Here is a 26621-nt window from a genome sequence, read left to right as displayed (position 1 = left end):
TTAATTATTCCCTCAAATGACATTTCTAGAGAGGAGGAATACTTTGACTTTGACAGTACCAAGACCGACACTTTCTTGGGCTTGGATCAGACTTCTCGCCCTTGGGAGCATGAATGCCCATCATTCCTTCTCCTAAATGCTTCAGACATGCTAGATGCACAGGTCAGACAGGCTCATGGTACCGAGGGGAACTAGGGAAGTGGCTTTGTATGAGAAGGGACCAGGTAAGAGCAGGGAGGCAGACTAACTGTAAAAGAGTTTAACATTCACAGAGACACATACAACAAATATGCATCAGCCTCTTTTAACAAATATTAATAATTTGACAGATTTGCTTTTTTATTAAAAAAATGTGTCTTCTTTTATCCCTTCCCAACCCTTTCCCCACTAGCTACTGAGGAAACCACCACTCTGAAGCTGGTATTTTAATACTTTCCTACTTTTACTTCATATGAGTTGATAAAAAAAATAGGTGATATGGATTTTTAAAAGTTTTATCACACTGTATGTAATCCCTCTGCAACTTTATTTTCAATTGTTTTCAATGTTAGCCTTGTTAGTAACATGTACACTCAGTTCAACCATTCATTAAACATTTGAGTATCTCCTGTACTGGGTACAGAGGACTGAACAAGATACGCAAGTTGTTGTTCTCAATCATCAAGCTGCTCACTTGCTATTTTTATACTTTTCTGTAAATATGTTGTGCTTCAATAAAATTTACACCCCCCAAAATCTCTACTCTCACAGAGCTTACCTTCTTGAGAAGGACATACAATGAACAAGTAAATGTCAGGTGGTGGTAGGTATTATGGAGAAAATGAAGCTGGGAAGGGAGGTGGAGCATGCCATGCAGGGGGATTGCTTTTTTTTTTTTTTTTTTTGGCCATGTCAAGGGGCTTGTGGGATCTTAGTTCCCTGACCAGGGATTGAACCTGCGCCCTTGGCAGTGAAAACCCTGAGTCCTAACCACTGAACCACCAGGGAATTCCAGGGGATTACTATTTCAATAGGATAGTCAAAGAAGGGTTCACTGAACAAAGATCTGCAGGAGGTGAGGAACCAAACCAGGTGACATTTAGAAGAAGAGGATTCCAGGAAGAGTCAATAGCAAATGCAAAGCGTCTGAAGTGGAAGCTTGCTGTGGGTGTTTAAGTTACTGCAGAGAGTTTGGTGGAGCCGTAGTACAGTGATCAAGAAAGAAGACGAGTGGTGAGTCAGACAGATAATACAGGAGGGTGGCACGTAGTGGCAGTACTGCATAGGGCTTTTACTTTAGTCTTTATTCGTGGAGAGCTATTTGAGGGCTTTGAGAAGATGAGTGACACAATCTTAGACTTTTACAGTGTCACTCTGGCTGCTGAACTTCGAACATAGAGAGGCACGGGTGGAAGCAGGGAAACCAACTAGGAGGCTATTTATTGCAAATATCTGGACCGTAGATGATGATGGTGACTTGGCCTAGGATGGTAGAGGCAACAAGAAATGGCCATCCACATATATCCTGCAAGCTGGCAGACTGAACTTACTGAACCTTGGACGTGGGGTGTGAAAGAAAGGTATCAAGAATGGTTCCCCAGTTTGGGACTTGAGCAACTGGAAGGATGGGGTTGCCTCTTCCCAGATGGGAAGGCTGAGGTAGGAACATGCTTATGATGAGGGTGGGAAGGGGAGATCATGAGCTAGTTCATTTTTGGACATATTAAATTTGAGATGTCTGTTAGAAATCCAAGTGGAGGTGTCAAGTAGGCAGTTGGTTATGAGTATGGAATCTTGGGCTGGAGATAAAATTTTCAAGCAGGTATTTAAAGTCTTGCGAGTAGATGAGAGCCCCAATGAGGGTGACTGTAGAAAAAGAAGAGAGATCCAAAGATGGAGCCCTAGAAGAATTCCTATGTCTAGAGCAAGGGAAGATATAGAACTTGGGAGAAGTAGCTGTCAATAAAGTATAAGGAAATCTAGGTGTGATAACCTGGAAGCCAAGGATGAGGAAGTGATCAACTGTACCAAATAATGCTGACAGGTCAAGTTAAAGGACTGAAAAGGGCTTCCCTGGTGGCGCAGTGGTTGAGAGTCCGCCTGCCGATGTGGGGGACGCGGGTTCGTGCCTCGGTCCGGGAAGATCCCACATGCCGCGGAGCGGCTGGGCCTGTGAGCCATGGCCGCTGAGCCTGCACGTCCGGAGCCTGTGCTCCACAACGGGATAGGCCACGGCAGTGAGAGGCTCGCGTACCGTAAAAAAAAAAAAAAAAAAGGACTGAAAAAATACGACTGGATTTAGCCACATGGAGTCCATCAGTGACCCTCTGACAAAAGCAGAAACAAAGACCTAATTGGAGGGGGTGCAAGAGAGACTGGAAGGAGAGGAATTGGAGACAATGAGTATTAGACACCTCTATTGAGGAATATTCCTATTAACTAGGGAATGAAGTGGCAGGTGGAGGGGGATGCTGTGTGTGTGTGTGTGTGTGTGTGTGTGTGTGTGTGTGTGTGTGTGTGTGTGTGTGTGTGTGTGTGTAATATTTAAATATATTTACAAATATAGATTTAAGATGAGAAAAATCACGTTATTATGCTGATAGGAAAAATTCAGTAGACAAGAAAAAAAAGATGCAGGAAAGAGGACAACTGTAAGAATGATGTTCTAGTTTATGAACAGGATCTAATACACCAGAGAGAAGCTGGTCTTAGATAAGAGAACAAAGTGTCAACCACAGTAGCAGGAAAGAAAGGAAGAGCACAGGGACAAGATGCACGTAGGTGAGTAGTTACCTTCTGGTTGCTTTTATTTTCCTGTTATCTAGGAAACAAGGTCACCAGCTGAGTAAGGACTGGGGTGAAGTGCTGGAGGTTGAGAAGACAGAAGCTATACAACAGTACCTTAGGAGACTGGGACAACGACTGGACGAGGGAAACAAATGCCTGAGGTTAGCAGTCAGGGATTTAAAGTGCGACTAGTCACTGTGGCTCTGTTTCCTGCAGCCACATTTAGCTGCATGGGTGCAGGAGCGGAATAGGCGAGTTAGAATGTTTTTTCGTTTCCAGATGCTCTGGTTTCTTTACTGAAGTACTGTATTATATTAAGAATATGCCACGGTTTATTAACCCATTCACTTACTGTCAGACATTTATGTTGTGTCCATATATTTACTATTTCAAACACTGCTGCAATAATCATCCTTGTACATGTCTTTGTGCTCACATGGGAGTACTTCTACTCTACCACATAGATCTAGAAGTGGAATCAATGGGTCATCAAGTATGCTTAACTTCAATTTTACTGGATATTACCAAATTACTCCCCCAAATGATTATACTAATTAACCCTCTCACTAGCAGTGTATAAAAGTTCTCAGTTTCCCCCTGCCAGACTTCTAAATTTTTTGCCAGCCTAATGGATATGAAATAGTATCTCACTGTTTTGCAGTATTCTGATTTCAAGATTGAGCATCTTTTCATTTTGAAAAACTAGCCTTCTTTCTCTATCAACATATCTCCACTATACTGCTAACAAGACTATATTAAGTACCTATTGTGTGCCTGGCATTGTGATAATCAAGGGAACAAAAAATGTTAGCAAAATAGATGTGGACTCTGCCTTCCTGGCACTCACAATCTACTGTGGGGTGGGGAGAAAACAAATAATCAAAAATACAAATTGTGGTAAGGTGAAGGACATTAACAATAATCCATGAAAATTTAAAAGGAGACCAATTTAGCCAGGCAGTCATTAAAACCTTCCCTGATGTGACATTTGCATTTTTAACAGGTAGGAATTAACTATTTCAGTATTTATAAAAGCCCACTGCAGCTATAAAGAACCAAGCATCACCAGCATCAATATGCCTAATAACTGCAGAATTGTTTTATTATCCATGCTGGCACAGAGAAGTGCTAGATGCTCTGGCAGACATAGTGCCTACCTTGGGGCCCTTCCCCACATACACCCAGGCACCAGGAGTAGGACACTGGTTTTCTCGTTTCCCTTTTGCAATTTTGAAGCTATTACTCCTGCACTATTGTAACTAGTTTATTCTTGCATGAATCTCACACCTGGTTATACTTACCTATACATGCTGACCCAGTAATCCCATTTTGGATATTTATCTCACTCTGGATATTTTAAGAAAAAATTCTATAGAAAAAAAAACTGGGGGTGCTTAAAAAGGTGAAAGTATTCAATGTCATTATAAAACCAATGCCCCAAACTATCCAAATATTATTGCAACAGTAGGGAGTTTGTTAATGGGATCATGAGACTGTGTAGCAACATGAAAAGTATTTGTAAGAAAGTTTTTTATTTAAGTATGAGACAAGATTTTATCTACAGTCTAGGCAAATGCAAATAACTTATATATTAAAGTGTGAGGGTGTGGGTGAATCTGGGGGATTTAATTTACTGAAACAGTCAAAAAAAACATCCCAAGGCCCTTCATCATTTTGCTTCCACTTGGTCTCCCGTCTAACCTATCACCATATCCCTTCATCCACTCACCCCCAAACGACACTGTGTTACATGCATCTCTTTGAACATAGCATGGCTCTGGAGACATGAAATTTAGAGGTTAAGAGCTCTGCCTTTGCAGCCAGGCAGTTCTGGGTTCCAAGTCTGAATCTGCCATGGGCAGTACTTTACCTCTCTGGGTTTTTCTCCCCATTATAAAACAAAGATATAATACATGCATTAAGTTTCTTTAATGCAAGCAACAGAAATATAACAAAGGGGGACTCATTCAACTGATAGTGGGGAGCCCACTGAATCCCAGAAGAGCTTCAGAAATTGAGCCCAGTCCAAGGACCTCAGGAATGAGAAATGAGAACACCATCATGGCAGCTGCATCCTCTCCTGCTACAACAGACCTCCCCGCTCTGGTAAGGAATCAGGCTCCAGGCAACTTTAGGCCTTCACCTTACCAGCCTAGCAACCTCAAATTAAAGTATCCTTGCTAAATCTATTTTGAAAAAATTCTGTCAAAGGACTCTGATTGGCTCAATTGTTCCTGGAACTATCACTGAGCCCCAGGATGTCCTGACTTGTGTTCCTGTGGTCAGTACAGCAGGCATTGTTACAAGAGGAAGAGTGGGGAAAAAGCTGGGCAAAGACAAGACACCACAAGACCTATTAGGGGACCTGTAAGGATTAAATGAAATGATGGCTATATAGTACTTAGCACAATGTCTTTCAAGTAGTAAGCAATCAATAAATGCTATTAACTCACCTGGCTGTGATGAGTTTAGCAGTTAATCCCTCTTCCTTGATGCACCACTCTTTAATCTTAGCCAAGTTCTGAAAATGGAAAAAGACAAACTGACTCCCATTCAACTAAGAAGGCTATTTATTGAAATAATACAACAATGTTACAAGGATATATTTCATATGGCCTAGAAGCTCGGTGTTCATTAAGTGCATGGTGCATGGTTGCTGGGACTAGAGAATCCTCTGCTCAATCAGCCATACATACATCCTGGGTGCCCTCCCTGCCAATGATGATATGCTGAGATTCAGAGACTGGTTGGATCTAGGCCAGGCTGCACACACAAACCAGTGGTCTCCTTTAGGTCTTCTGGAACTAAGTCTTTATAAACTTCCACAACAGCTGCGTAGCACTCAACTGGTTACAATTCATGCCATTCTTGCAAAAAATCCACTATGGGGATCCCCAAACAATCAACAGAAAAATGAGTTCCTGATAGGCATCCTAGCCAATCAGTAGAGGAGGTTCCGAGTAGAATTGCCCATTGTCAAACTATGTATCAGACAACACAGGCACGGTCTTGGCATTGTGGCGTATGCTAAGCGTGGAACATCATAAACAAGGTATTTTTGAATGGTTAAAGTCTTGGAAGGGCAGATCTGCTATAGAGCATCCCATCTTGCTCCACATACGACAAACTCACTGGGCTGGACTTCCCACATTGCAGGCCCCAGGCACATTTTTCCTGCAGAGAATTATGAAGGATGTTTGGGAGCTGCCTCATGTTGTCCAGGATGAGACAAAAATGATGGATCCTGCCACCTAGCATGCAAAGAAGCCAGTAGGAAAGGTTCACCATCAACACCACCCCATATCACTCCTCCCCAGGATTCATCATTAGGGCAGGAAAATTTGCTTATCTTGGGGGGAACAGAGGCTCTTTCATGAAAAGGGTCAATTTCTACAGTCGCTTCCAAATTTCTCTGCACTACTGGTGCCAATGAACGAACAAAGATTCTGGAAATTCCTTTAGAACAGGCCATGGGAGGCTTTAGGGGATATTAAGGATTAGAGTGGGCTATTGAAGCTTACCTCACACTTTACTGATGGTAAGGCACCACAGAGCCATAAAAGTTAATTTTTTAACGGTGAAAATTTCCTTGGCACACAAAATGACCCACTACATGATGATTCCATAAACTGATTTAAAGGCAAATTTTATGGCAATGGATAATTGGATTTATACTTCTCTACAGTAAAATTAATTTGAGGAATTTTTTTTTTTTGCGGTACACGGGCCTCTTACTGCTGTGGCCTCTCCCGTCGCAGAGCACAGGCTCCGGACATGCAGGCTCAGCAGCCATGGCTCACGGGCCCAGCCGCTCCGCGGCATGTGGGATCTTCCCGGACCAGGGCACGAACCCGTGTCCCCTGCATCCAGAGGTGGACTCTCAACCACTGCGCCACCAGGGAAGCCCAATTTGGGGAACTTTTTTTCTCTTAGTTCTGTGTTGTTTTCCCATTGATCAAATCAATACAGGAAGCTTGGGGCAGTGCTTTTTCATGGGAGGATCACGAAAAGCACAGTAGGAAGACTTATTAATTCTATGAAACTGACATACCTTAGCTGAAGTATGATACTTGGGAAAAGAAAAAAGTCATTAGTAGTTCAACTATTTATAATTTCTAACATTTTGGTTTGTAAGCTTCCAACAAGCTGCTTTAAATAAGTGTGTGACAAATTTGCATATGTCTTGCTGCCTCTTATGCTTTTATGAATTCCCAAAGTATTCAACTCCTGAGCGTTCATTAAAAATTTGTGCATCTGATTTATTTTAAAACTTATTTTAAAGCCCTGAATTCCAAAATATCTTTTCAGTGGCAAGACCATGAGGCCAAAGATCCAGGAGACCTGCATTTTCCACCCAGCTTTGCCGCTATAAACTGTATCATGCTGTGCAACCACTTCACATCTTTGGCTTTCAGTTTCTTCATCTGTACAATGAAGCGGTTGGACCAGCTGATCTAATTCTTTGAATGGTGAATTCCTGGAGGTGAAACTGGTTTCCATGGTAAATTTAACGTAAGAGCTGCAGTTGAATGCAGCTGTCAAGCAATTTAAAAATGAGTTTTGGTCACTACCATGGGAGTTTTATTTATTTTTTTAAAAAGCTGTAAACAGTGAGAGTTACAAGTTAAATTGTTGAAAGTTGGTGATCTCCTGCAAACATATATTCAAAAAATTTACAAAGTCCAATATATAGGCATACCATTTCTAACAGGTTATATGTTTGTAGTTGTTTTTACACACGTCTGTAATCAGATCTGAGAATGTGGCTTTTATTTTTTTCCCTTTTTTTTTTTTCTCTTTTTTGGCTGCACCACATGGCACGCAGGATCTTCACCGACTAGAGATCGAACCTGTGCCCCTGCAGTTGGAAGCGTGGAGTCTTATAACCACTGGACCACCAGGGAAGTCCCAGAGAATGTGGCTTTTATTAAAAAAAACACTGTCTACTAGCACAGAGCTTTCTCCACACACAATGTGCACACATACACACACACAATTCATGACATTCTCAAGCTTTCTCTCCAGTAAGAATCCTCTGATACTGAATAAGAACAATATTTTAGCTAAAGCTTTTGGCACATTCCCTAATGTCAAGGTTCCTAGAGTTTATTTCGTGTATGAATTCTCTGATGTTTAGTAAGAGCTGAGCTTCGACTGAAGTTTTTCCCACATTCCTTACAAGCGTAGGGTTTTTCTCCAGTATGGATTCTCTGATGATCATGCAGATTAGTTTTCTTTCGGAAAGCTCGCCCACATTCATTACATTCATAGGGTTTTTCTCCGGTATGAGTTCTCTCATGCTGAATGAGGGATGAACTCTGACTGAAGGCTTTACCACAGTCGATACATTCATAGGGTTTCTCTCCAGTGTGTGTTCTCTCATGTTGAGTCAGTGATGAGCGTCGACTGAAGGCTTCTCCACATTCATTACATTCATAGGGTTTTTCTCCAGTATGAATTCTGTGATGCTCTATGAAACTCGTACTCCTTTTGAAAGCTTTCCCACATACATTACATTGATAGGGTTTCTCACCAGGGTGAGAAATAGATTGTTGACTAAAGGCCTGCTCACAATCATAGGGGTTTTCTCCAGTGTGGATCCTCTGATGGTCAGAGAAGTCTGTAATGTGACTGAAGTCTTCCCCACAGTCATTGCAATGATAGGATTTCACTTCAGTGAGAGTGTTTTCATCTTGAGTAAGAGATGAGCTCTTGAAATCTATGCTGTAGTTACTGCTTTGGTAAGGTTTGCCTCTCTTATGAATCCTCATATGTTTATAAAGGGATGGGCTCTGACCAAAAGCCCTCCCACATATGCTACATTCAAAAGGTTTCTCTCCTGTGTGAGTCCTCTCATGCTGCACAAGGGAAGAACACCGACTAAAGGCTTTCCCACATTCCTTACATTGGAAGGGTTTCTCTCCACTATGTGTGACCTCGTGCTGAGTGAGGGATGTGCCATGCCTAAACGACCTACCACACAAATTACATCGATATGGTTTCTCTCCAGTGTGAATTCTCTGGTGTTGAACAAGGGAGGAGCTGCGCTGGAAGGCTTTCCCACAGAGACTACACTGATAGGGTTTCTCTCCAGTATGAGCATTCTCATGCTGACCGAGGGATGAGCTATGCCTGAAGGCCTTCCCACACACATTGCATTCAAAGGGTTTCTCCCCAGTGTGAATTCTCTGATGCTCAGTAAGTTGTGTCTTCCAGAGGAAGGTTTTCCCACAGTCAGTACATTCATGGTGTTTCTTTCCAGGATAAATTCCCTGATCTGTACCGTTGGGGAAAGTTCCATCTCCTTTATGAGTTTTCTCATGTTTAGTCAGTGATGACCTATGAATAAAGGCTTTTCTACATTTATTACATTTATAAGGTTTCTTTTTTGCAAGGGTATTATTCTGACTGAGTAAGTCTGAATTATGTCCCAAATTGCTCCCAAGTGTATCACATTCATTAGACCTTGGAGGAATGTTCAGTTGTGTAACCAGGTCTGTGTTCAATCTAGAATTTTCAACAAATTTATTTTGCTCACAAGCTTCCTCTGGTGTGATTATTTTCTTCTGGGTGGATGCATCTGGCCCCAAATGTCTCTTCCAGTTTTCCTTGTGCCTCTCTAACTGGCCATTAACATCCCAAGTGTCTTCTAATGTGGCACATGAGGGATCATCTGTGCTAAGGGATACTTCAGATATGCTCTGCTGATTTGAAGATTTGGCTTCAGGCCTGGTCCTCCAGTCTGAAAGAAATCCAAAGTGCAAAAGTCCCCTATTCCCTCCTGTTAAAACAAACTGCTACAGGAATGAGGAAGTGAAAGAGATATGTTATACATCACTATGTTTTGAAATTAGTCCTGTAGCTTCAGGAGAAGACCCAAAATGGAGAAAGGAAGAGTGGAGAGAGGTGACAATGCAGACTGCAGATCCAGAGAGAAGAATAAGTCCAGAATGAGGAAGCCCATGTAGGAGGGCTTGTTAGGGAGTAGGGAACAGGTGAGCAAGAGAGAGTTAGGCACAGATACAAATGGAATAGGATCATGGTCTGTCTTGCAGAGTCCTATCTGCTATCCATGCCTCTTGGCCATTTTACAAACTGCCACGAAATCTATCTTCCTAATACATTCATTTCATAATTTCTTTAAAGTCCCCTCTGAGGCTTCAGATCTTCAAACCCTGCAGAGAAAATCTACAGCCAGTGATCTAACTGAAATGATTCTTTGACATAACCCGAGATCAAGGGCTATACTTCCCAAAGAGAAAAAAAAGTAATATTTCAGGAGGCAAATAATCCTTGCCCTTACACACGGAGCTGTGATTTTAGTCTATTTGAGTTCTGATTCTACATTAATCACCTCTCTTAACCAAAAACAATTTATTTTAATCTGCCTAAAAAACCTATCTCTAAACCTCTGTTTAACCTCAGAATACTAATAGCAGAAAATTAATGTCTAGGTTCTAAGAAAGGTAACCTTTTAAAAACTAAGGGGAGGGAGGTTTCTGGAATGACGGAGATGTTCCATATCAACAGAAGTTTCGGTTGGATGGGAGAATGCACTTGTCAAAATCAAATGGATGGTACATATATAAGAGGTATATATTTCACTGTATATAATATTTTCTAAAAAAAAAGAACTATGAACAAATATTGAACTCTAGCCAATGATATATACATGCTGAAGCACGTAGGGGTGAAATGTACTCATGTCTGCAACTCACTAGGAAATGCATCAAAGGTAAGACAGATTAATAGACGAAGAGATATGACGAAGTGACAAAGCAAATATAACAACATGTTAACAACTATAGCACCATGGTGGTAGGTATATGGTGTTCACTGTATAATTTTTTCAACTTCTCAAATATTTGAAAATTTGCATAATAAAATATTAGGAGGGGAAAAAATACCCCAGTAACTAAGGAGCCCTAAACTCCCAAATTCCTTACCCTGGAACAAGACTCAATTCTAAATTTCTGAGGACAGAGAATGCTTTGTACTCCTTTTAGAATCCTTCTCAGTCGGACATTCAAGAAATGTTTGTTGGAATGAATGAATGAGAAAGTTCTCTCCCAGCAAGATTCCATAACAATCAATCAAGTAATTTGCTGACTGCCTTCTATATGCTCTGCAATACAAATAGAAAATATTTAGAAATATAATATAATAGACTCTCCAGGAGCTTAAAATCTAAGAATAAAAACAAGACTCAATCTTTTGATGACTTAAGAAAAAACCCATCAGATGGCACATATTAAATCTGAATTTGTGTGGTAGAGATGATATAAATGGTATTTGTGATCAAGGAAGAAACAAATAAATATATTAGCATATTAAGCATATATTAAGCATATATTAGCATATATTAAGTTTTATGGATTAGACAGACCTTGAACTTAAAGAATAGATGGTTTTGGATAGGCACAAAGTATTATCTAATGAGGGAAACTATATGCTACTTACAGAGAACATCAAGAAAAAGTTTAAACTAGGTGGAGCTTTTTTTAGCAGGAATAGAAAGATAATACCGGAAGGGATGATGGGGACCTTTAAATCAAGGGAGTTTCTGCTTCCTATAATGAGCTACAGGGAGTAATAGCAAAGTTCTTTCAGAGGTGGCTGGTTTAGGAAGATAAAGCATTAAAATCCAATATGGTCCATGAAGTGATGAATAGATAAACAAAATGTGATATATCCATACAATAAAATATTACTCAGCAATACAAAGGAATGAAGTTCTAATACATGCTACAACATGAATGAACCTTGAAACGTTATGCTAAGTGAAAGAAGTCAGTCACAAAGGGTTACATATTATGATTCCATATATAGAAAATATCCAGAATAGGCAAATCCATAGAGATAAAAAGTAGATTAATGGCTGCCAGGAGCTGGGGAGTATGGGGAATGGAAAGTGACTGCTAGTGCGTATAAGATTTCTTATTGGGGTGCCGAACATGTACTGCTTAGATAGTGGTGATGGCTGCACAACTCTGTACATATCCAAAACAACCACTGAAATGTACACTTTAAAAGGGTGAATTTTATGGTATGTGAATTATATCTCAATAAAAGTATGATTTAAAAAATCCAGTATGGATTACAAAAAGATAAGATTCAGTGAGCAATTTCAACTGGGAATTATAATAATCTAAGTCTGGGGTTTGGTTTAGGATGTCACCAGTCCAAGTTAAAAGGGAGGAAAACCTAAGATACTTCTCAAAGGAGGAAAATAACTTGGGTTGAAAGAAAAAGACTAGACTGACTATGGTGTCTGGCCTGAGGGACTGGAATCCTGGTAATTTCTAATGGGCAAGGGGAGAAATGGATAATGGGCAATGTAGCAATATGTGCTGACTGGAGATGCAAGATGATTAATCTAGATTTTACACCTCTAATAAGAACGTTGTGGGACTTACAAGTGGAGGGGTCCTGTGAGAAGAAAATAAAAGTGACCAGGGTACAAGTAAGGATGATTCTGAGTCTACAGCACACAATAAAGAGCTGCAACTACCAGAAGGCAGGCACCCTTTTATAGGGAGGTAATATAGAAAGAAAGGAGAGGAAGCTGGAAGGCAGGCTCCTTAAGGTAGATTCACTAAGAGGGAAAAGCAAGAAAAGCCAAAGACCGAAAGCCAAGAAGCATTGAATGAGTGGGGAAACCAGGAGAGGATGATACTCCAGGAACTGTGGAGGGAGGAAATGGACAGGAGTGCAGGACGGAAGGAGGATGGTGTTGCTCGCCAGACAGGTGGTACAGGAGTGCAGTCAGGGGAAGAAGTCTGGAGGGAGGGAGAATCAAGGTTATGGGTATTTCCTACAAGTCTGGGGCATTCGACAGTGAAAGCAGCAAGAAAAAACAAGGAGGAGATATGGAAGTTCAATTAATGTCTGAATGAGTAAGAAAAGAGATCTCTAAATAATGAAGGCGGACTGAGGACACCAAAGGAGAAAATAGAAGTAGGGATATAGGATAGGGACAGATGGTATTCTGAGTGTAGGACAAAGGGTTACTTTCAGAAAGGAAAAAGAAGTACCTTTTCTTCCAAGACCTACCAGCAGCAAGACACCCTAATGGAGAAGGGAGACATATAGAGGTGTGTCATCCAGGAGACGGTCCAACCTCTTCTACAGGTCTAGGTGCTCCCAAGGCAGCAATCTGAAGGTGCTTCCCTCTCCCTCAGCTGTGCCATTGTCCTACATGCTTGATTCTCCCTCATTTACCTGGACAGAAAGGTCTTTGGATTTCTCCCTCTGCTATCCATGGCTCTTCTCCTTGCTCCAATTTGAAGATCACCTCTGGCTTGGAAACTTGATATCCTGCTCATGGGTAAATACACAAGATTTGGTTGTTTGTGCAAGTAGACAAAGAACCCTCTACAAGTCAGTATTAGGCCTTGATCCTCAGGAACTCTGAAGGGAAAAAATGGTGCAACTTGAAGAGTCATGCAATCAAATGGCCTATTTCCAGTTCTGCAAAAGAAAGACCTTTTACCTAAAGAGCAGGCTCAGAAACCCATAAAGCTGGGTCCCAGCAAGATGAACAAACTCTAACCCTGTACACTCTGCTCACAGTCACCCAAACTATGAGTCCCACAACCTTAGCAACTGAGAAAGGAAAGACCCACCAATACATAGACAATGAGATGTGGTCCTTACCAAGAGAAACCAAGTGGCTATAGTTCTCCAGCATCACATCCCTGTACAAGCGTCTCTGAGCGGGATCCATGTGGTGCCATTCTTCCTGGGTGAAGTTCACAGCCACATCTTTAAATGTCACCGATTCCTGTAGGAACACATTCCTAATCAAGTAGGGATCAACCCCACAAATGTTCCCATGGCAAAACTGGGAACCTACTGTAGGGTCTATCACAAATGGTGATCACACGTGTGATATCCTGAGGAGGCAATGTTGGGTTAAATATACTAGTTGTTACACAATTTTATAGAGAATCTAATATGGCAGGCAGGAAAGTCATGAGAGGCAATGTGTCCCGCAATCCTGTAAGCCTACTTAGTTTTCTTCTTGTTCCCTTCAAAGCCAAGCCTTTCCTATACAATCACCAATTCCTCACTGCCCATTACAAAGCCCAAATACAGCAGGGAATAAAAAGTGACAGCCCTCCTTCACCCCCATCACCAATCCCACAAACTCCCTACAAACAACCATTGTTAACAGTTTGGTGTATACACTTAACAGTCCCTTTCCATGTTTTACACACACACACGCACACACACACACACAGTCTTGTTTTGTGAAATATCATATAAATTGTTCTACATCCTGCTTTTCACATTTAGCTATGTATCTTGGAAGTCTTTCCTTAGTGTTATGTATAATTTCACCTTATTTCTTTGAATTGCTTCATAGCACCGCAGAGTACAGCTGTACCATAAGACACCCATTGCCTAAAACCCACAGCACCCCACTGTACTAGGAACAAGATTCAAACTCCCCCATCACCCACTGGGCTCTGGCCATGCTGACCTTGCCCTGAATATATCAAGCCTGTTCCCACCCTGGGCCTTGGGATCGCGACATGGTTGACAATCAGTCAACCTAAACCACATTTAGGTCTCAGGTCCAGGATCGCCGCCTCAGAAAAGGTGTCTTAGCACCTCCCTCTAATTTACTATGCATCATATTATCATGCTTAATTTTTCTCCTAAAACAGGTATCGCTCACTGTCCAAATTCCTGCCACCTGAACTCAGGAACCAAATAGATTCAGATGAAAAAGGACACTTGTACTTCTAATCGTTATCTGAGATTTGTTAGCTTTTCTGTCTCCCCAATTGCAAGTCCCATGAGAATAAGGACTTTACCTATCTTATTCACAGCTATATGCCCCCCAGTGCCTAGACCGATGGCCAGCACATAGTGGATGCTGAGAAAAACTTGGTGAATGAATAAATGGACCAGTTCTTTTTTTTTTGCGGTATGCGGGCCTCTCACTGTTGTGGCCTCTCCCGTTGCGGAGCACAGGCTCCGGACTCGCAGGCTCAGCGGCCATGGCTCACGGGCCTAGCCGCTCCGCGGCATGTGGGATCTTCCCGGACCAGGGCACGAACCCGTGTCCCCTGCATTGGCAGGCGGACTCTCAACCACTGCGCCACCAGGGAAGCCCGACCAGTTATTATGATATTTGGATTAGTTCCAATATTTTGCTATTACAAACATTACTGCAATACACACTCTTTGTGCAAATATATTAGAATTCCTGTAGGCTAGCTAGCTAGAATTGGAATTTCTAGGTCAAAGATTTTTTCATGCTTTACTCCACTCCAATCACTTCCTCCTCAACACCCACTGAAATTGGCTGAGGACTCTCGTGCCTCTGAATAGTCCGTTCTGATGCTCACAGGTTGATTTCTGTCTTGCCTCACCAGGCCTTGTTAAGCCATGGGACACCTGTCACTATGCCCAACTTGAAATATCTCCTTTGGTCCTGGTTAGATTTCTACCTCAAGAAGTACATAATAAAGTATGTAAAGACAATCAGCATGAAAAGACACTGAAAGCAGAGCCATGAGTTCACTGGAGCAGTGAGGGAAAGTTACGTGAAGGTTTCTACCTTATTCCATGCCCTCCTCCCATGTGCTTAGCTATAGCTGAATTGGACTTCTGTTTCCTGGAAGATATAATTCTCTCTCCACCCTCCCATCCATCTTTCCCTTGCTAATTCCATACTTCAGGTGTAGGTTAGCAGATCTTCAGTGAGGTTTTCTGATCCCCCACTGGAGGGTCAATCCCCATATCATGTGCTTTAAGCCACTTTGCGCATCCACAATTGAAATAGACCTAATAATCTACTTAATGCTTGTTTTCCTAGTTAGATGGTGAGCATCGTGAGAGCAGGGACTCTACTTTTCCTTTTTTTTAAACTCTAGAATACCAATGTCTAGCAAGTACCTGACCCAACACTAAATATCTGTTTCCTGACTGAGTTGAGCCTTAAGGAGATAGCTGAGATTTGAATTTTAGAGAAAAGGAGAGTGGCCCCATCTCCTACTGGGTGAGGTGCATGATTGCATCCGTACACAACAGTGCCTCCTCCATATCACATTTCTGCTCAACACTGCGGCTGTGTCCCCACAAGAACAGAGAAGGGTTGAAACGTGGCAGATTTTTCTGACAGAGGTCAGGGATCTGACTGTGCCAGGTAAGATGATACTAGATCCTAAAAAAAAAGACACTAGATATTTACTAGGCGCCTGGCTTTACCATATGCACCATGGCAGAATAAAAATGCAAAAGAAAAACACTGCAGTCCTTGAATAGGTTTCAGTTTATTTTAAAATGTGTTGTTTATTAGAGCATGATATGAGACAATACATAGTAAAGTGGGTGCTACCAGCGTTCTGGGCAGGGAAAACTGGGTACAGGAGAGAATCTTCAAGGTAGGCTATGCACTGGGCCTTAAGAGGTAAGTACCATTAGGATGGGAGAAAAAAGAGTGGGAATCCAGCCCAGATACTGAGAAGTTAGAGAAGGGAGGCTGGATTTGGGATGCACATGGCTAGCAGAGAAAAGGTTTGGACCAAAGCAGACATTTTAAGTTAGGCTGTGAGAAGTAACACCTTTCCACTCCTACTCTGTCCTCTAAACTTACAGCCCCTTTGGTTTAGGAACACAGAGTTGGCAGCCAATCTGGATTCCTTTGCTTCACTGGTTCCCTGTATTTAACACATGGCCTCCTGACTTTATTCTGCTTCCCCAAATAGGTTGAACTAATGTTAAAGAATGTGCTGACCAGTAAACAAATGTCTAGTCCAGGCCACTCATTTCTTGCCCTGGCAGGACAAGTAACTTCTGTTCTACTACTCACGGTTCCACCAACTCTTTCCTGTGTACTATCAGAGTCACTTCTCTAAAACAAATTTGATCATGCATACAAACCTTTAATTTCTTCCCACTTTTCCCTATTCTTACTGCCCTCACCCTAGTCCATGCCACCATCACCTCTTACCTGGATCACTGCTACTATCTCCTACCTTGTCTCTCCTTTTCCACTCATGCCCCACCCCTCCCAAGTCTGTCTTTCATATAACTACTAGACTCATCTTGTTAAAACCTTTCAGAGCAAGTCATTCCTTTGCTTAAAAGCCTCCAATGGCATCCCCCCCCCGCAAAAAAAAGCCTCCAATGGTATCCCAATTTATCCCAAGTAAAAGCCAAGGTCTCGATAGTAGCTACACAGCCCTTCACAATCTGGCCCCCCACTATCTCCCTGACTTCATTTTGAACCTCATCCCCAACCTACTGCTCTCTTACCTTTACTCATCCTGCCCTCCTTACAACTCCTGGAACGTACCACACATGCTTCTGCCTTGAGGTCTTCACTCTGCCTGTTCCTTGACTTGGAAGCCTCTTCCTGCAGACATGCATGTGGCTCCCCACTCACTTCCTTCCGCTTTTTGTTCAAACGTTACCTCACCAGAGCCAACATCCTTGACCACGCTATATAAAACAGCGCCCCCCCTCCCGCAACCTTGCACTGTCACTCTCTGTTCTTTTCCTTTTTCATAGTCCTTACACCTGACGTGTCATATTTTATTTGTTTACAGTCTGCATCCCATAGCAGAATGTAAATTCCAGGAGAGTAGGAATATTACCTATTTTCTTTATGGCTGAATCTCCATTGGCTACAAGAGGCTGGGCACATAGTGGGGGCTCCATAAATATTTAATAAGTTTTCCTTGAGATTAAAAACTAGACTCCTTAGTGTGAGCTTCTGAGCTCTTCCAACCTAGTCCTCACCTTATTTCTGCAGCCTCAGCTCTGGCTTCTCTTCCCCTTGTACACCATGATTCAGTGTGCAGAACACTTACACCTCCTTGAAAAAAAAGATCTCTTTCTCTTCTGCAAGTGCTGCTTCAAAATGTTGGGCCTTCCCTCCTCTGCCTGCTAACACTCTCCCACCAAGTTCTCTCCTCAGGGGCTCCATTTCTACCTCCAGGTCTAGGCTAACCCCCGCCCCCCAGCTCCCCTCCCTAGGCCTCTCTTCAGCACAGCTCATAAGACACTACCTTATGGCAAATGTTACCTATTGTTCACTGTGCTTCTAGAGGGTCAAGACCTTGTCTCAGGCGCCTTCGAATCTCCACTGGCCAGAACCATTTTGGTACATAATGGACAGTCAGTGGTCTGCAAGATTAAATAGGTAAAATGTACTCTGAGATCCTTGGTGTGAGTTAGCCACTCTGAATCAAATCAACTTTAGGGCATCCAATGCAGGTCACACCTCAGACTGTAATAAAATGATCCAGTGATGTCTTGTAAACACTGCTTACCCTTCTTCCAGATTTAACTGGACCTCATAATCAACACCTTTTAAAAACTAACAAGAAGTATTAAATGTTCCCCTTCCTCATGCTGACATAAAGAGGACCTTGGCCAAATGATGGAGCCCAAAGCAAAGAACTGGAAACAGCACATACTAAGTTAAGAAGTTAAGTGTGTAATATCCTTGGGCAAATCACAGACCTCCTGGAGATCCAATTTTCTCATCTGTAACATGGATTTCCTGAACTGAAGAAATAAGAGTTTTAAGAGCAGAAGGGTGAAAGAGTACATCCAGAAAGGATATGTCCAACTATAAAAAGACACACTCCTGCAACTCTAGCATATACCAGCCCTGCAGGAGAAATCCCCTAAAACTATAACTCAGGAAACTTTGTAGTTTTGCAACTTTGCAAAGCTCAAAACCAGAGCCTGGAAGCTAATGAGTAAAAATAATCTAGTTATTTAAATCACATGTTTTTAAATATTGTGTTTATACTACATGTAACATTTTTATTTATTAATTTAATATAACTATTGTATATAATTTTTATGTTATATACAATTACAGTAATATAAAAGCTACCCCCCTCTAAGACCAAGTTACTTTAACCAGTTAGAATACATTAAATTTACTGGGATACAGTGTGGCATTTTCACTCAAGTACTCGGTGCTCTATGATACTGGACAGTAACAGTTTGGTAAGCTGAGAGTTAACAGCATCCCTAACAAGTGCATACAGAGAGAAGTAACATTACTGTTAACCTTCACACACATACACAGATGCCCTACTGACGCTAATGGCATCATCATCTATAGTATCCCAACTGGAAACCTGGACTTCACCCTTGACTCTTCCTTTTTCCTTTATGCCGTAGAATCACCAACAGCCTCAAAAATGTCTCCTACATTCAGTCCCTTCCCTTCACCTTTCAAACCCAGCTTAAATCCTCCTTGCCAACAATGCCATTGGGCCAGGCAATGGCCTAATGGTCTAGATCTATGTTGTCTAATATGGTAGCCACTTGCCACATGTGAATACTGAGCACTAGTAATGTGGCTAGTCCAAATTAGGATGTGCAGTTAAGTATAAAACACTGGATTTCAAAGACTTAGTACCAAAAAAAAAAAAAAATAAAACATCTCATTAATAATTTAAAAAGTTATTCATGTAGAAATGATAAGATTTTGGCTATATGAGGTTAAATAGTATGCATTACTAAAATTAACTTCCCCTGATTCTTTCTACATCGTGGCTACTAAAAAATTTAAAATTATCCATGTAGCTTATGCTTGTTTTGGACAACACTGTTCTAGGTTGTTCCAGATCTCCACCTCAGGCCATTCTCTCTAGGTGACAGAATCATCTTTCTCTTAAATTCTGCCTGCTGCCACACACCCCATGCTTCTGACAAGTGGACTCTTTGCCCTGATTACATCATTCTCTTCCATGTTTCCTTGCCTTTGTACATCCTATTCTGACCATCATGTACTTTCTTCCCTCAGCTCTACAGGATAAATTCCAAGTCATCCTTCTAGAACCAGTTCAATGGTCCCTTCCCTTCTGAAGCTTTTCCAGATCCCTGCCACCTTTAGTATTTGGTCCACATCTCAGTTTCAGAACTATAGCTATATTTTCATGTTTTTCTCCCTCAACAATTTCTCAAACTCCTTTTCATTTCAGTATTTCCAAAACTAGGCATGTTGGAATTTTCCACAATCACAGGGGCAATTTGGAAAAACTGGCCATGCATGAAGGGCCCTACCAGGCAACATTTAAAAGCTCCTTACGTGATTCATTATAAAAAAGCAACAACTAACATTTATTGAGCATTCACTGCAGGGCACGCACCCCCTCGCTAAATTTTCTCATTGAAGCCTTACTGCCACCCCACAGGAAGCAGGTACCTTCTCCTGACTGGTTCTGAAGCGTGACCCTGGTTAAGAATACCACCTGGCACAGAGCAGGCATTCTAAAAATGTCTGCTGAGTGAATGAATAGAGTCTGGGTAATTCTTACCAAAGGAAAATGAGGAGTCATTTTGAGGATTAAAAAAAAATTACAGATTAGTGAATTCTATTCTTGGATTATAAATACTAGGGGCATTAACAGCCAAATCTAAAAGCTGGCTCCTCTTAAATACTGGCTGAACAAAAAAACCTGTGACAAATATACTAAAAGAAGAAATAAAAAAATATATCAATTTAAAACTAAGGGGAGGGACTTCCCTGGTGGCACAGTGGTTAAGAATCCACCTGCTAATGCAGGGGACACGGGTTCGATCCCTGGTCCGGGGAGATCCCACATGCCGCAGAGCAACTAAGTCCGTGTGCCACAACTACCGAAGCCTGTGCACCTAGAGACTGCGCTCTGCAACAAGAAAAGCCACCACAGTGAGAAGCCTGCACAATGCAACGAAGAGTAACCCCTGCTCACCACAACTAGAGAAAGCCCGCACACAGCGACAAAGACCCAACACAGCCAAAAATAAATAAATAAATAATAAATTAATTTAAAAAATAATGATAATATTAAATTAAAATTAAAATAAGAGGATAAACCAGTAAAATACCCAGCAGTGTGTTAAGAAATGTGAAAGATCTTAGTGAAGTGGATAATTTTTAAATCCTAAATCACCAATGTTGACACAAAAAAGGAGAGAAAATAATTGAGGAAGAAACAGAGAAAACTGTTCCCAAGTCATCCTCTTTATAAAAATCCTGGATCGAAATGTTTTATAGGCAAATTCTTTCAAAAGACAGAAAAAGATGAAAAGCAATCTGAATGTTTCTACAAATTAAGGATAAGCACGCCATCAAAACCTGCCAAAGATCTCTCTCGTAAAAAAAAATTTTTTTTAATTATCTATTGTAACCAATGGGATTTTATCCCAGTATTATTTGTAATAGCAGAAACTTCAGAAGCAACCTAAATGTCCTCTGAAAAATGGTTAAATAAATTTTAGTATATCATACAAAGCAGTATAATACAACCATAAAAGTGATTTAAAAAAACAAAAGAAAAATCCTCATAAAAATCAGATGAAATTTAAAATGTTATAATTGAGGGGACTTCCCTGGTGGTCCAGAGGTTAAGAATTTGCCTTCCAATGCAGGGCACCCAGGTTCGATCCCTGGTTGGGGAACTAAGATCCCACATGCCATGGGGCAAATAAGCCCGCGTGCCACAACTACTGAGCCCACATGCCACAACTACTGAAGCCCGCACTCTACAGCCCGTGAGCCACAACTGCTGAGCCCATATGCCACAACTTCTGAAGCCCATGTGCCTGGAGCCCATGCTCTACAACAGGAGAAGCCACTGCAAGGAGAAGGCCACACACTGCCACAAAGGGTGGCCCCCGCTTGCTGCAACTAGAGGAGGCCCGCGCACAGCGTAAGTCACACTGTTTCATTCAATTGCTTTATCAGAAAATTAGCATCACTGCAACTGGAAAAATTACATTTTTGCTATGTGATGAGCAGAAAATGCAGAAAGTATAAAATCACTGCCTGGGGTTAAGTGGTTATTAATGTTCGCTCATGTGACACCCACTTACTGTGTGTGTACTTTGGAGCAAAGGATGAAAGGAGTCAGGTGGCCCTTCTCTAGAAAAGCAGAAAGCCCAGTACGAGACGGATGGGTAAGCACACCACTCCATATGACACGAGACACTACTATGACAAGTGTACATAGGTGCTACAGGAATGCACAAGAGAGGCACTTGACCTTACCCAAGGGAAGGAGGGTCTGAGCTGAAGCTTAAAGACCAGCACCAGTCAGCTCAGGAAGAGGTTAAGAAAGGGGACCTCTGTATGGAGGGAGCTTGAATATCCCCGGCCACAAACATCCTGACCTGGTTCAACAAGTGGCTTGGTTTCCCTGGAGCATCTCATCTGAGTTTGTGGCCTGAGCCAGCTTTTGCTGGGTCTGTTCAATTCTGATGACCGAACCACAGAACTCTCTTGGGATCTGAAGTCAATAGAGACCAGGGCCTGTCCCTCTGCATTTCCTCCCCTTCAAGATAGAACACCAAGACACCTGGTCTCCATAAGCAGCTTTTTCTTATAAAACTTTCCCCATTTCTTACTTTTCTGGTGGCTTCAACTTTAAGAATGGTTAAAAAAAAAAAAGAATGGTAAACACCTTTTCAAAATCCTAACTAACGGCTTCCCTGGTGGCGCAGTGGTTGAGGGTCTGCCTGCTAATGCAGGGGACACAGGTTCAAGCCCTGGTCTGGGAGGATCCCACATGCTGCGAAGCAACTGGGCCCGTGAGCCACAGCTACTGAGCCTGCGCGTCTGGAGCCTGTGCTCCACAACAGGAGAGGCCATGATGGTGAGAGGCCCGCGCACTGCGATGAGGAGTGGCCCCCGCTTGCCACAGCTGGAGAAAGCCCTCGGACAGAAGTGAAGACCCAACACAGCAAAAATAAATATAAATAAATTAATAAACTCCTACCCCCAACATCTTCTTAAAAAAAAAAAAATCCTAACTAAAAACATAGTACACATATAACAAAAAAAAGAATGCATAGTTGTTTACACAGCTATAGTTACTAACAATCCATAGAACACAACGATTTTGGGGGTATTCCGCCCAGCCCGTCTCTGCTCCCATTCCCCTCCCACTGTGAGACCACTTTAGGTATTTGTTAGCTAAGCTCTGGGAGAAGGTCTCAACCACAGGAGTCCCAACTTTCAAACTCTTGCTCCTGCACATCATTCACAGCCATCTGTAAAACTAAGAAACTGTACAGTTCCCTGCTCAAAATCATTGGCTCAAGCTACAATAGCCTCCTTGCAGCTCCTTGAATACACCAGACACACATCCCACTGTTCCCTCTACCCAGAACACTCTCCCCCAGACCTGAATGTTGTTAACTCCCACACTTCCTTCAAGTCTGCTCAGATGGTATCTCAATAAGGATAAGGCTTATCCTGACCACCCTATTTAAATTGCACTCCTTGGACTTCCCTCGTGGCCCAGTGGTTAAGAATACGCCTGCCAATGCAGGAGACATGGGTTCGATCCCTGGTCCAGGAAGATCCCACATGCTGTGGAGCAACAAAGCCCGTGCACCACAACTACTGAGCCCGTGTGCTGCAACTACTGAAGCCCACGTATCCTAGAGCCCAGGCGCCGCAACTACGAAAGCCCGCATGCCTAGAGCCCATGCTCCACAACAAGAGAAGCCACCGCAATGAGAAGCCCGTGCACCGCAACGAAGAGTAACCCCCACTCGCCACAACTACAGAAAGCCTGCATGCAGCCACGAAGACCCAACGCAGCAGACATAAATGAATGAATAAATAAATAGCACTCCTACCACAAGCCCCCAGTTCCCTACTCAATTCCCCTTATTCTTCTCTACCTTTTATCTTTTTTTTTTTTTTTTTTTGCGTTACGCGGGCCTCTCACGTCGCGGAGCACAGGCTCCAGACGCGCAGGCTCACCGGCCATGGCTCACAGGCCTAGCCGCTCCGCGGCATGTGGGATCTTCCCGGATCGGGGCACGAACCCGTGTCCCCTGCATCAGCAGGCGGACTCTCAATCACTGCACCACCAGGGAAGTCCTACCTTTTATCTTTTTTCTAGGGTACTGATGCTTTCTAGGATATCATACAATTTCCTTACTTATTTGCCTCTTCCTTCTAAGATGTAAGCTCCAAGAGAGCAAAGACCATTATAAATTTTGTCCACTAATGTATACCAACCACCTAGAAAAGTGTCTTAACACTTCATAGGGGTTCAATGACTATCTGCTGTATGAATGAATGAATGGATTACCAAGGCCAAAGAGAAAAAAGTCCAAACGCCCTTGTATTCTCATCTACGCGGTGCCTGCAGCCCACACCCACTGTCACACAGGACAGTGGTTTCAGATATAGGCCCCTCATCTTCTTGCCTCCCAACCCCTGACCCACAGTCAATCAGCTCTACCCCCACACCCTTCATTTTCACCGGCTCAGACCCTGCCCCTATTCAAAGGTGAAATCTCCACTGACTCTTCCCACAGGCAGAATTTCCTCTCCCTTCTGCATTCACAGCAGTCCCTGGATCTCTGCAGCAACACTTGAACCACCTTTCTGGTGCTATACTTCTGCATGAGGCTGTCCTCCCCCACTAAATTAACTTCCTGGATAAGTGGTCACATGACTCAACTGCTCATCTTTTGCATTCCCCTCTGAGGGCCAGGCTCAGAGAAGGGGAACCACTGACAAAGGGAAATTTCTGCCTGAAAAGCCCCATTTGTAGGGCCAGTGTTCTGTTCTGTCCTGTCCTCCATCCCCAGTCATCATCTGCAGCCTAAGTCAGGTAACCCAAGTGAACACTGTCAGGCCATTCCATGAGAATATAACTGAGTGCTTTGGGGAACACAGCTTTAAAAGTGAAGTTTAAAGAGGTCCCTAAAGTTCACTGTTCAGAACACAGATTCATTTTCACCATCAAAAGGCAACTCCCACCCCCACCCTGCGGAAATGATCAACACCCCTATGAGGTGTTAAGTGAGTTAAGTCATCTGAATTCTCAAAACCTACTGAGGAAACACTTTATACGGAAAGGTGCTGATGACAGTGATTTGCTCTGGCTCTCCTCAAACAAAACAACTGGTTTGTTCTAGTACTGTTACTTGTCTTACTCCTTAAAGCTCACCCCTGTAAAACAAAAACATATAACAAGAAGTAAAAAAATATAAAGGCATTATATGCTGTGTTTAATTTACTGTGAACTGCTTTTAAAGAACATTGGTATTTTTACCTGATTTGTCTCACACCCTAGCAACTAGAATCTGTGATTTTTCCTTAATTGTAAAGAGTGTAGATTAAAATACCATCTGAACTTTGTTATATTTTCACTGATAAGAGTCTGTAAATCAATGGGTAAGCTCAGAGTTGTGATGCTTCCAGAAAATGCCTCCTGTCTCACAAGAATAAATGGGTTCACAAATCAGCGTTATGTTAATTAAGTTGAAGGCCGGACATCTGGGGATGTGCATTATTATACCTCTGTTAAAGCAGAAAAAAACATGTAAAGCTACGGGACACGTCCTCCATTGTTGTTTTCCTCCTTGCTCGGGAAGAGCCCATCTCCAGGCTCTTCCTAGGCAAGTCCAGACCAGGCTTCTTTGGTCCCTTAAGGTCTCTCTATGGCCCCTGGGTCAGAAGCTAGGGCTCCTCTCTCCTTCACTCACAGTCACTTTCCCCTCTACAGTTTTCTATTCTGTCACCCGACCCTCTAGATTCCTAATGGACAGAGTTCAAGGAATTGTCTTGGCCCTCAGATTCTCAACACTGACACTTCCTAATACATCCACTCTTAACTCCTCCCACAAGACCACCCCGCCCTGGTCCCCCTCCTCCCCACCAGCCCTCCTTTGGGGAAGCCCTTTCCCCCCAGCTCTGGACACCTTGGTTTTGCAAGGCTAGGAGGCTGCGACGGGGCAAGCAAGCCAGAAAGGAAGGTCGCTCCAGCAGAGAACAATGACTACTCCAAATACGCCCCGGGGTAGGAACGGGCTGCTCACCTGCGGCCTGGCCGTCGGAGGCCTTGGGGCCATTCCTGCGTCGCCGGGCCCGGCTCCTAGACAGGGTCTGGGGACAGAGGAGAGGGCCCACTCTGCCAGCTGTAACTGCCAACCAGCCAGCGCCCCGCCAGGCCCGGCCCGCCTCCGCCCCGCAGCCACTTCTCCAGGGTAGAGAGGTGGGGCGGTGCGCAGGCCCTGCGTGGGCCTGCCTCCCCCAAACTAAACGCTCGCCGCCTCCTAGACACCCTCCTCCGGCCACGCCCAGTCCCACCCGCAGGATGGTGGGCGCGGCCGAACGCACACGCGCAAAGCCCGTGGGAGGTGCCGCCCCAACCCGCGCACTCGGAATCACCGCCTCCTGGGGACTACGGATTTCGAGACCTCAGGCCCACCCAGGGCTCGGGCCGGCTCCTCCAGTCCCCGGTGCCTGTTCAGTCCTCTGCAACTCTGAAATCCGAGGGGCGGCCTTCGCCGCACCTGGGCCGGACAATGGCTGCAGCGGCGGGGCAAAGCCGGAAGTGCGCCTGCGCATGCGGAGCCTTTCTCCCGTAATCGCCGGGCCGCGGCGGGCGCGCGACTACACTTCCCAGCGGCCACCGCGCATGGGTCCTACGGAGGCTGCCTGGTAGGACGCTTCGCTTTCCGAGGCGCCCCAATGGGGACCGCTATTCGGGCCCAACGGGTCGGAGGGTGGGGCTTGAGTACTCCTGCGTCCGCTTATTCCAGTAACAGTCACTGAGCGTCTTCTCTGTGCCAGGGGCGTGTTGTTAGGGGCGGGATACTGCGGTAGATCGGTCAGGAAAGATCCTGCTTTCTGGGAGCGAGTATGCACTCCTGTAGACGAGGCTGACAAAAAAAATCGTAAACATATCAACAAGATAATTTCACGTACTGACTTCAGCTGTAGGAATAAGACAATGAAGGGAGTGGGGCAACGTTGCCTATTCTATGCCGTCTTCATCCGTGGGTCACTACCAAAGGTTTGGACACTGACTCCCCAGACCACATATATAGAATATTACGGCCAAGATACTTGATGAAATAGT

The 26621-nt window shown here is 43.3% G+C and overlaps 1 protein-coding gene across 9 annotated transcripts in view; it reads right to left on the bottom strand.

Annotated features, from left to right (window-relative positions):
* ZFP90 (ZFP90 zinc finger protein) overlaps positions 1-26350 on the bottom strand; it is a 38234-nt gene extending 11884 nt beyond the window's left edge. The window contains exons 1-6 of one of the 9 annotated variants that reach the window (XR_004346852.1): positions 25957-26028; positions 25576-25642; positions 13423-13549; positions 12988-13083; positions 10713-10891; positions 5314-9508 (exon numbers count right to left, since the gene is read on the bottom strand). Coding sequence is in view for 4 of the 9 variants with exons in the window: in XM_032612463.1 (XP_032468354.1) it covers positions 7866-9508; positions 12988-13083; positions 13423-13549; positions 25576-25642; positions 25968-26107 (2073 nt within the window). In the remaining 5 variants the exon portion in view is untranslated. The other 8 variants (XR_004346849.1, XR_004346853.1, XR_004346850.1 and 5 more) reach the window with 8 other exon arrangements.
* Positions 26351-26621: the final 271 nt, after the last annotated feature.

Source organism: Phocoena sinus, chromosome 19 (genome assembly GCF_008692025.1).
Source record: "Phocoena sinus isolate mPhoSin1 chromosome 19, mPhoSin1.pri, whole genome shotgun sequence".
Classification (NCBI taxonomy): Eukaryota; Metazoa; Chordata; class Mammalia; order Artiodactyla; family Phocoenidae; genus Phocoena; species Phocoena sinus.
The sequence above is the reverse complement of the archived record's forward strand: the minus strand, read 5'-3'. Positions and strand labels throughout refer to the sequence as shown.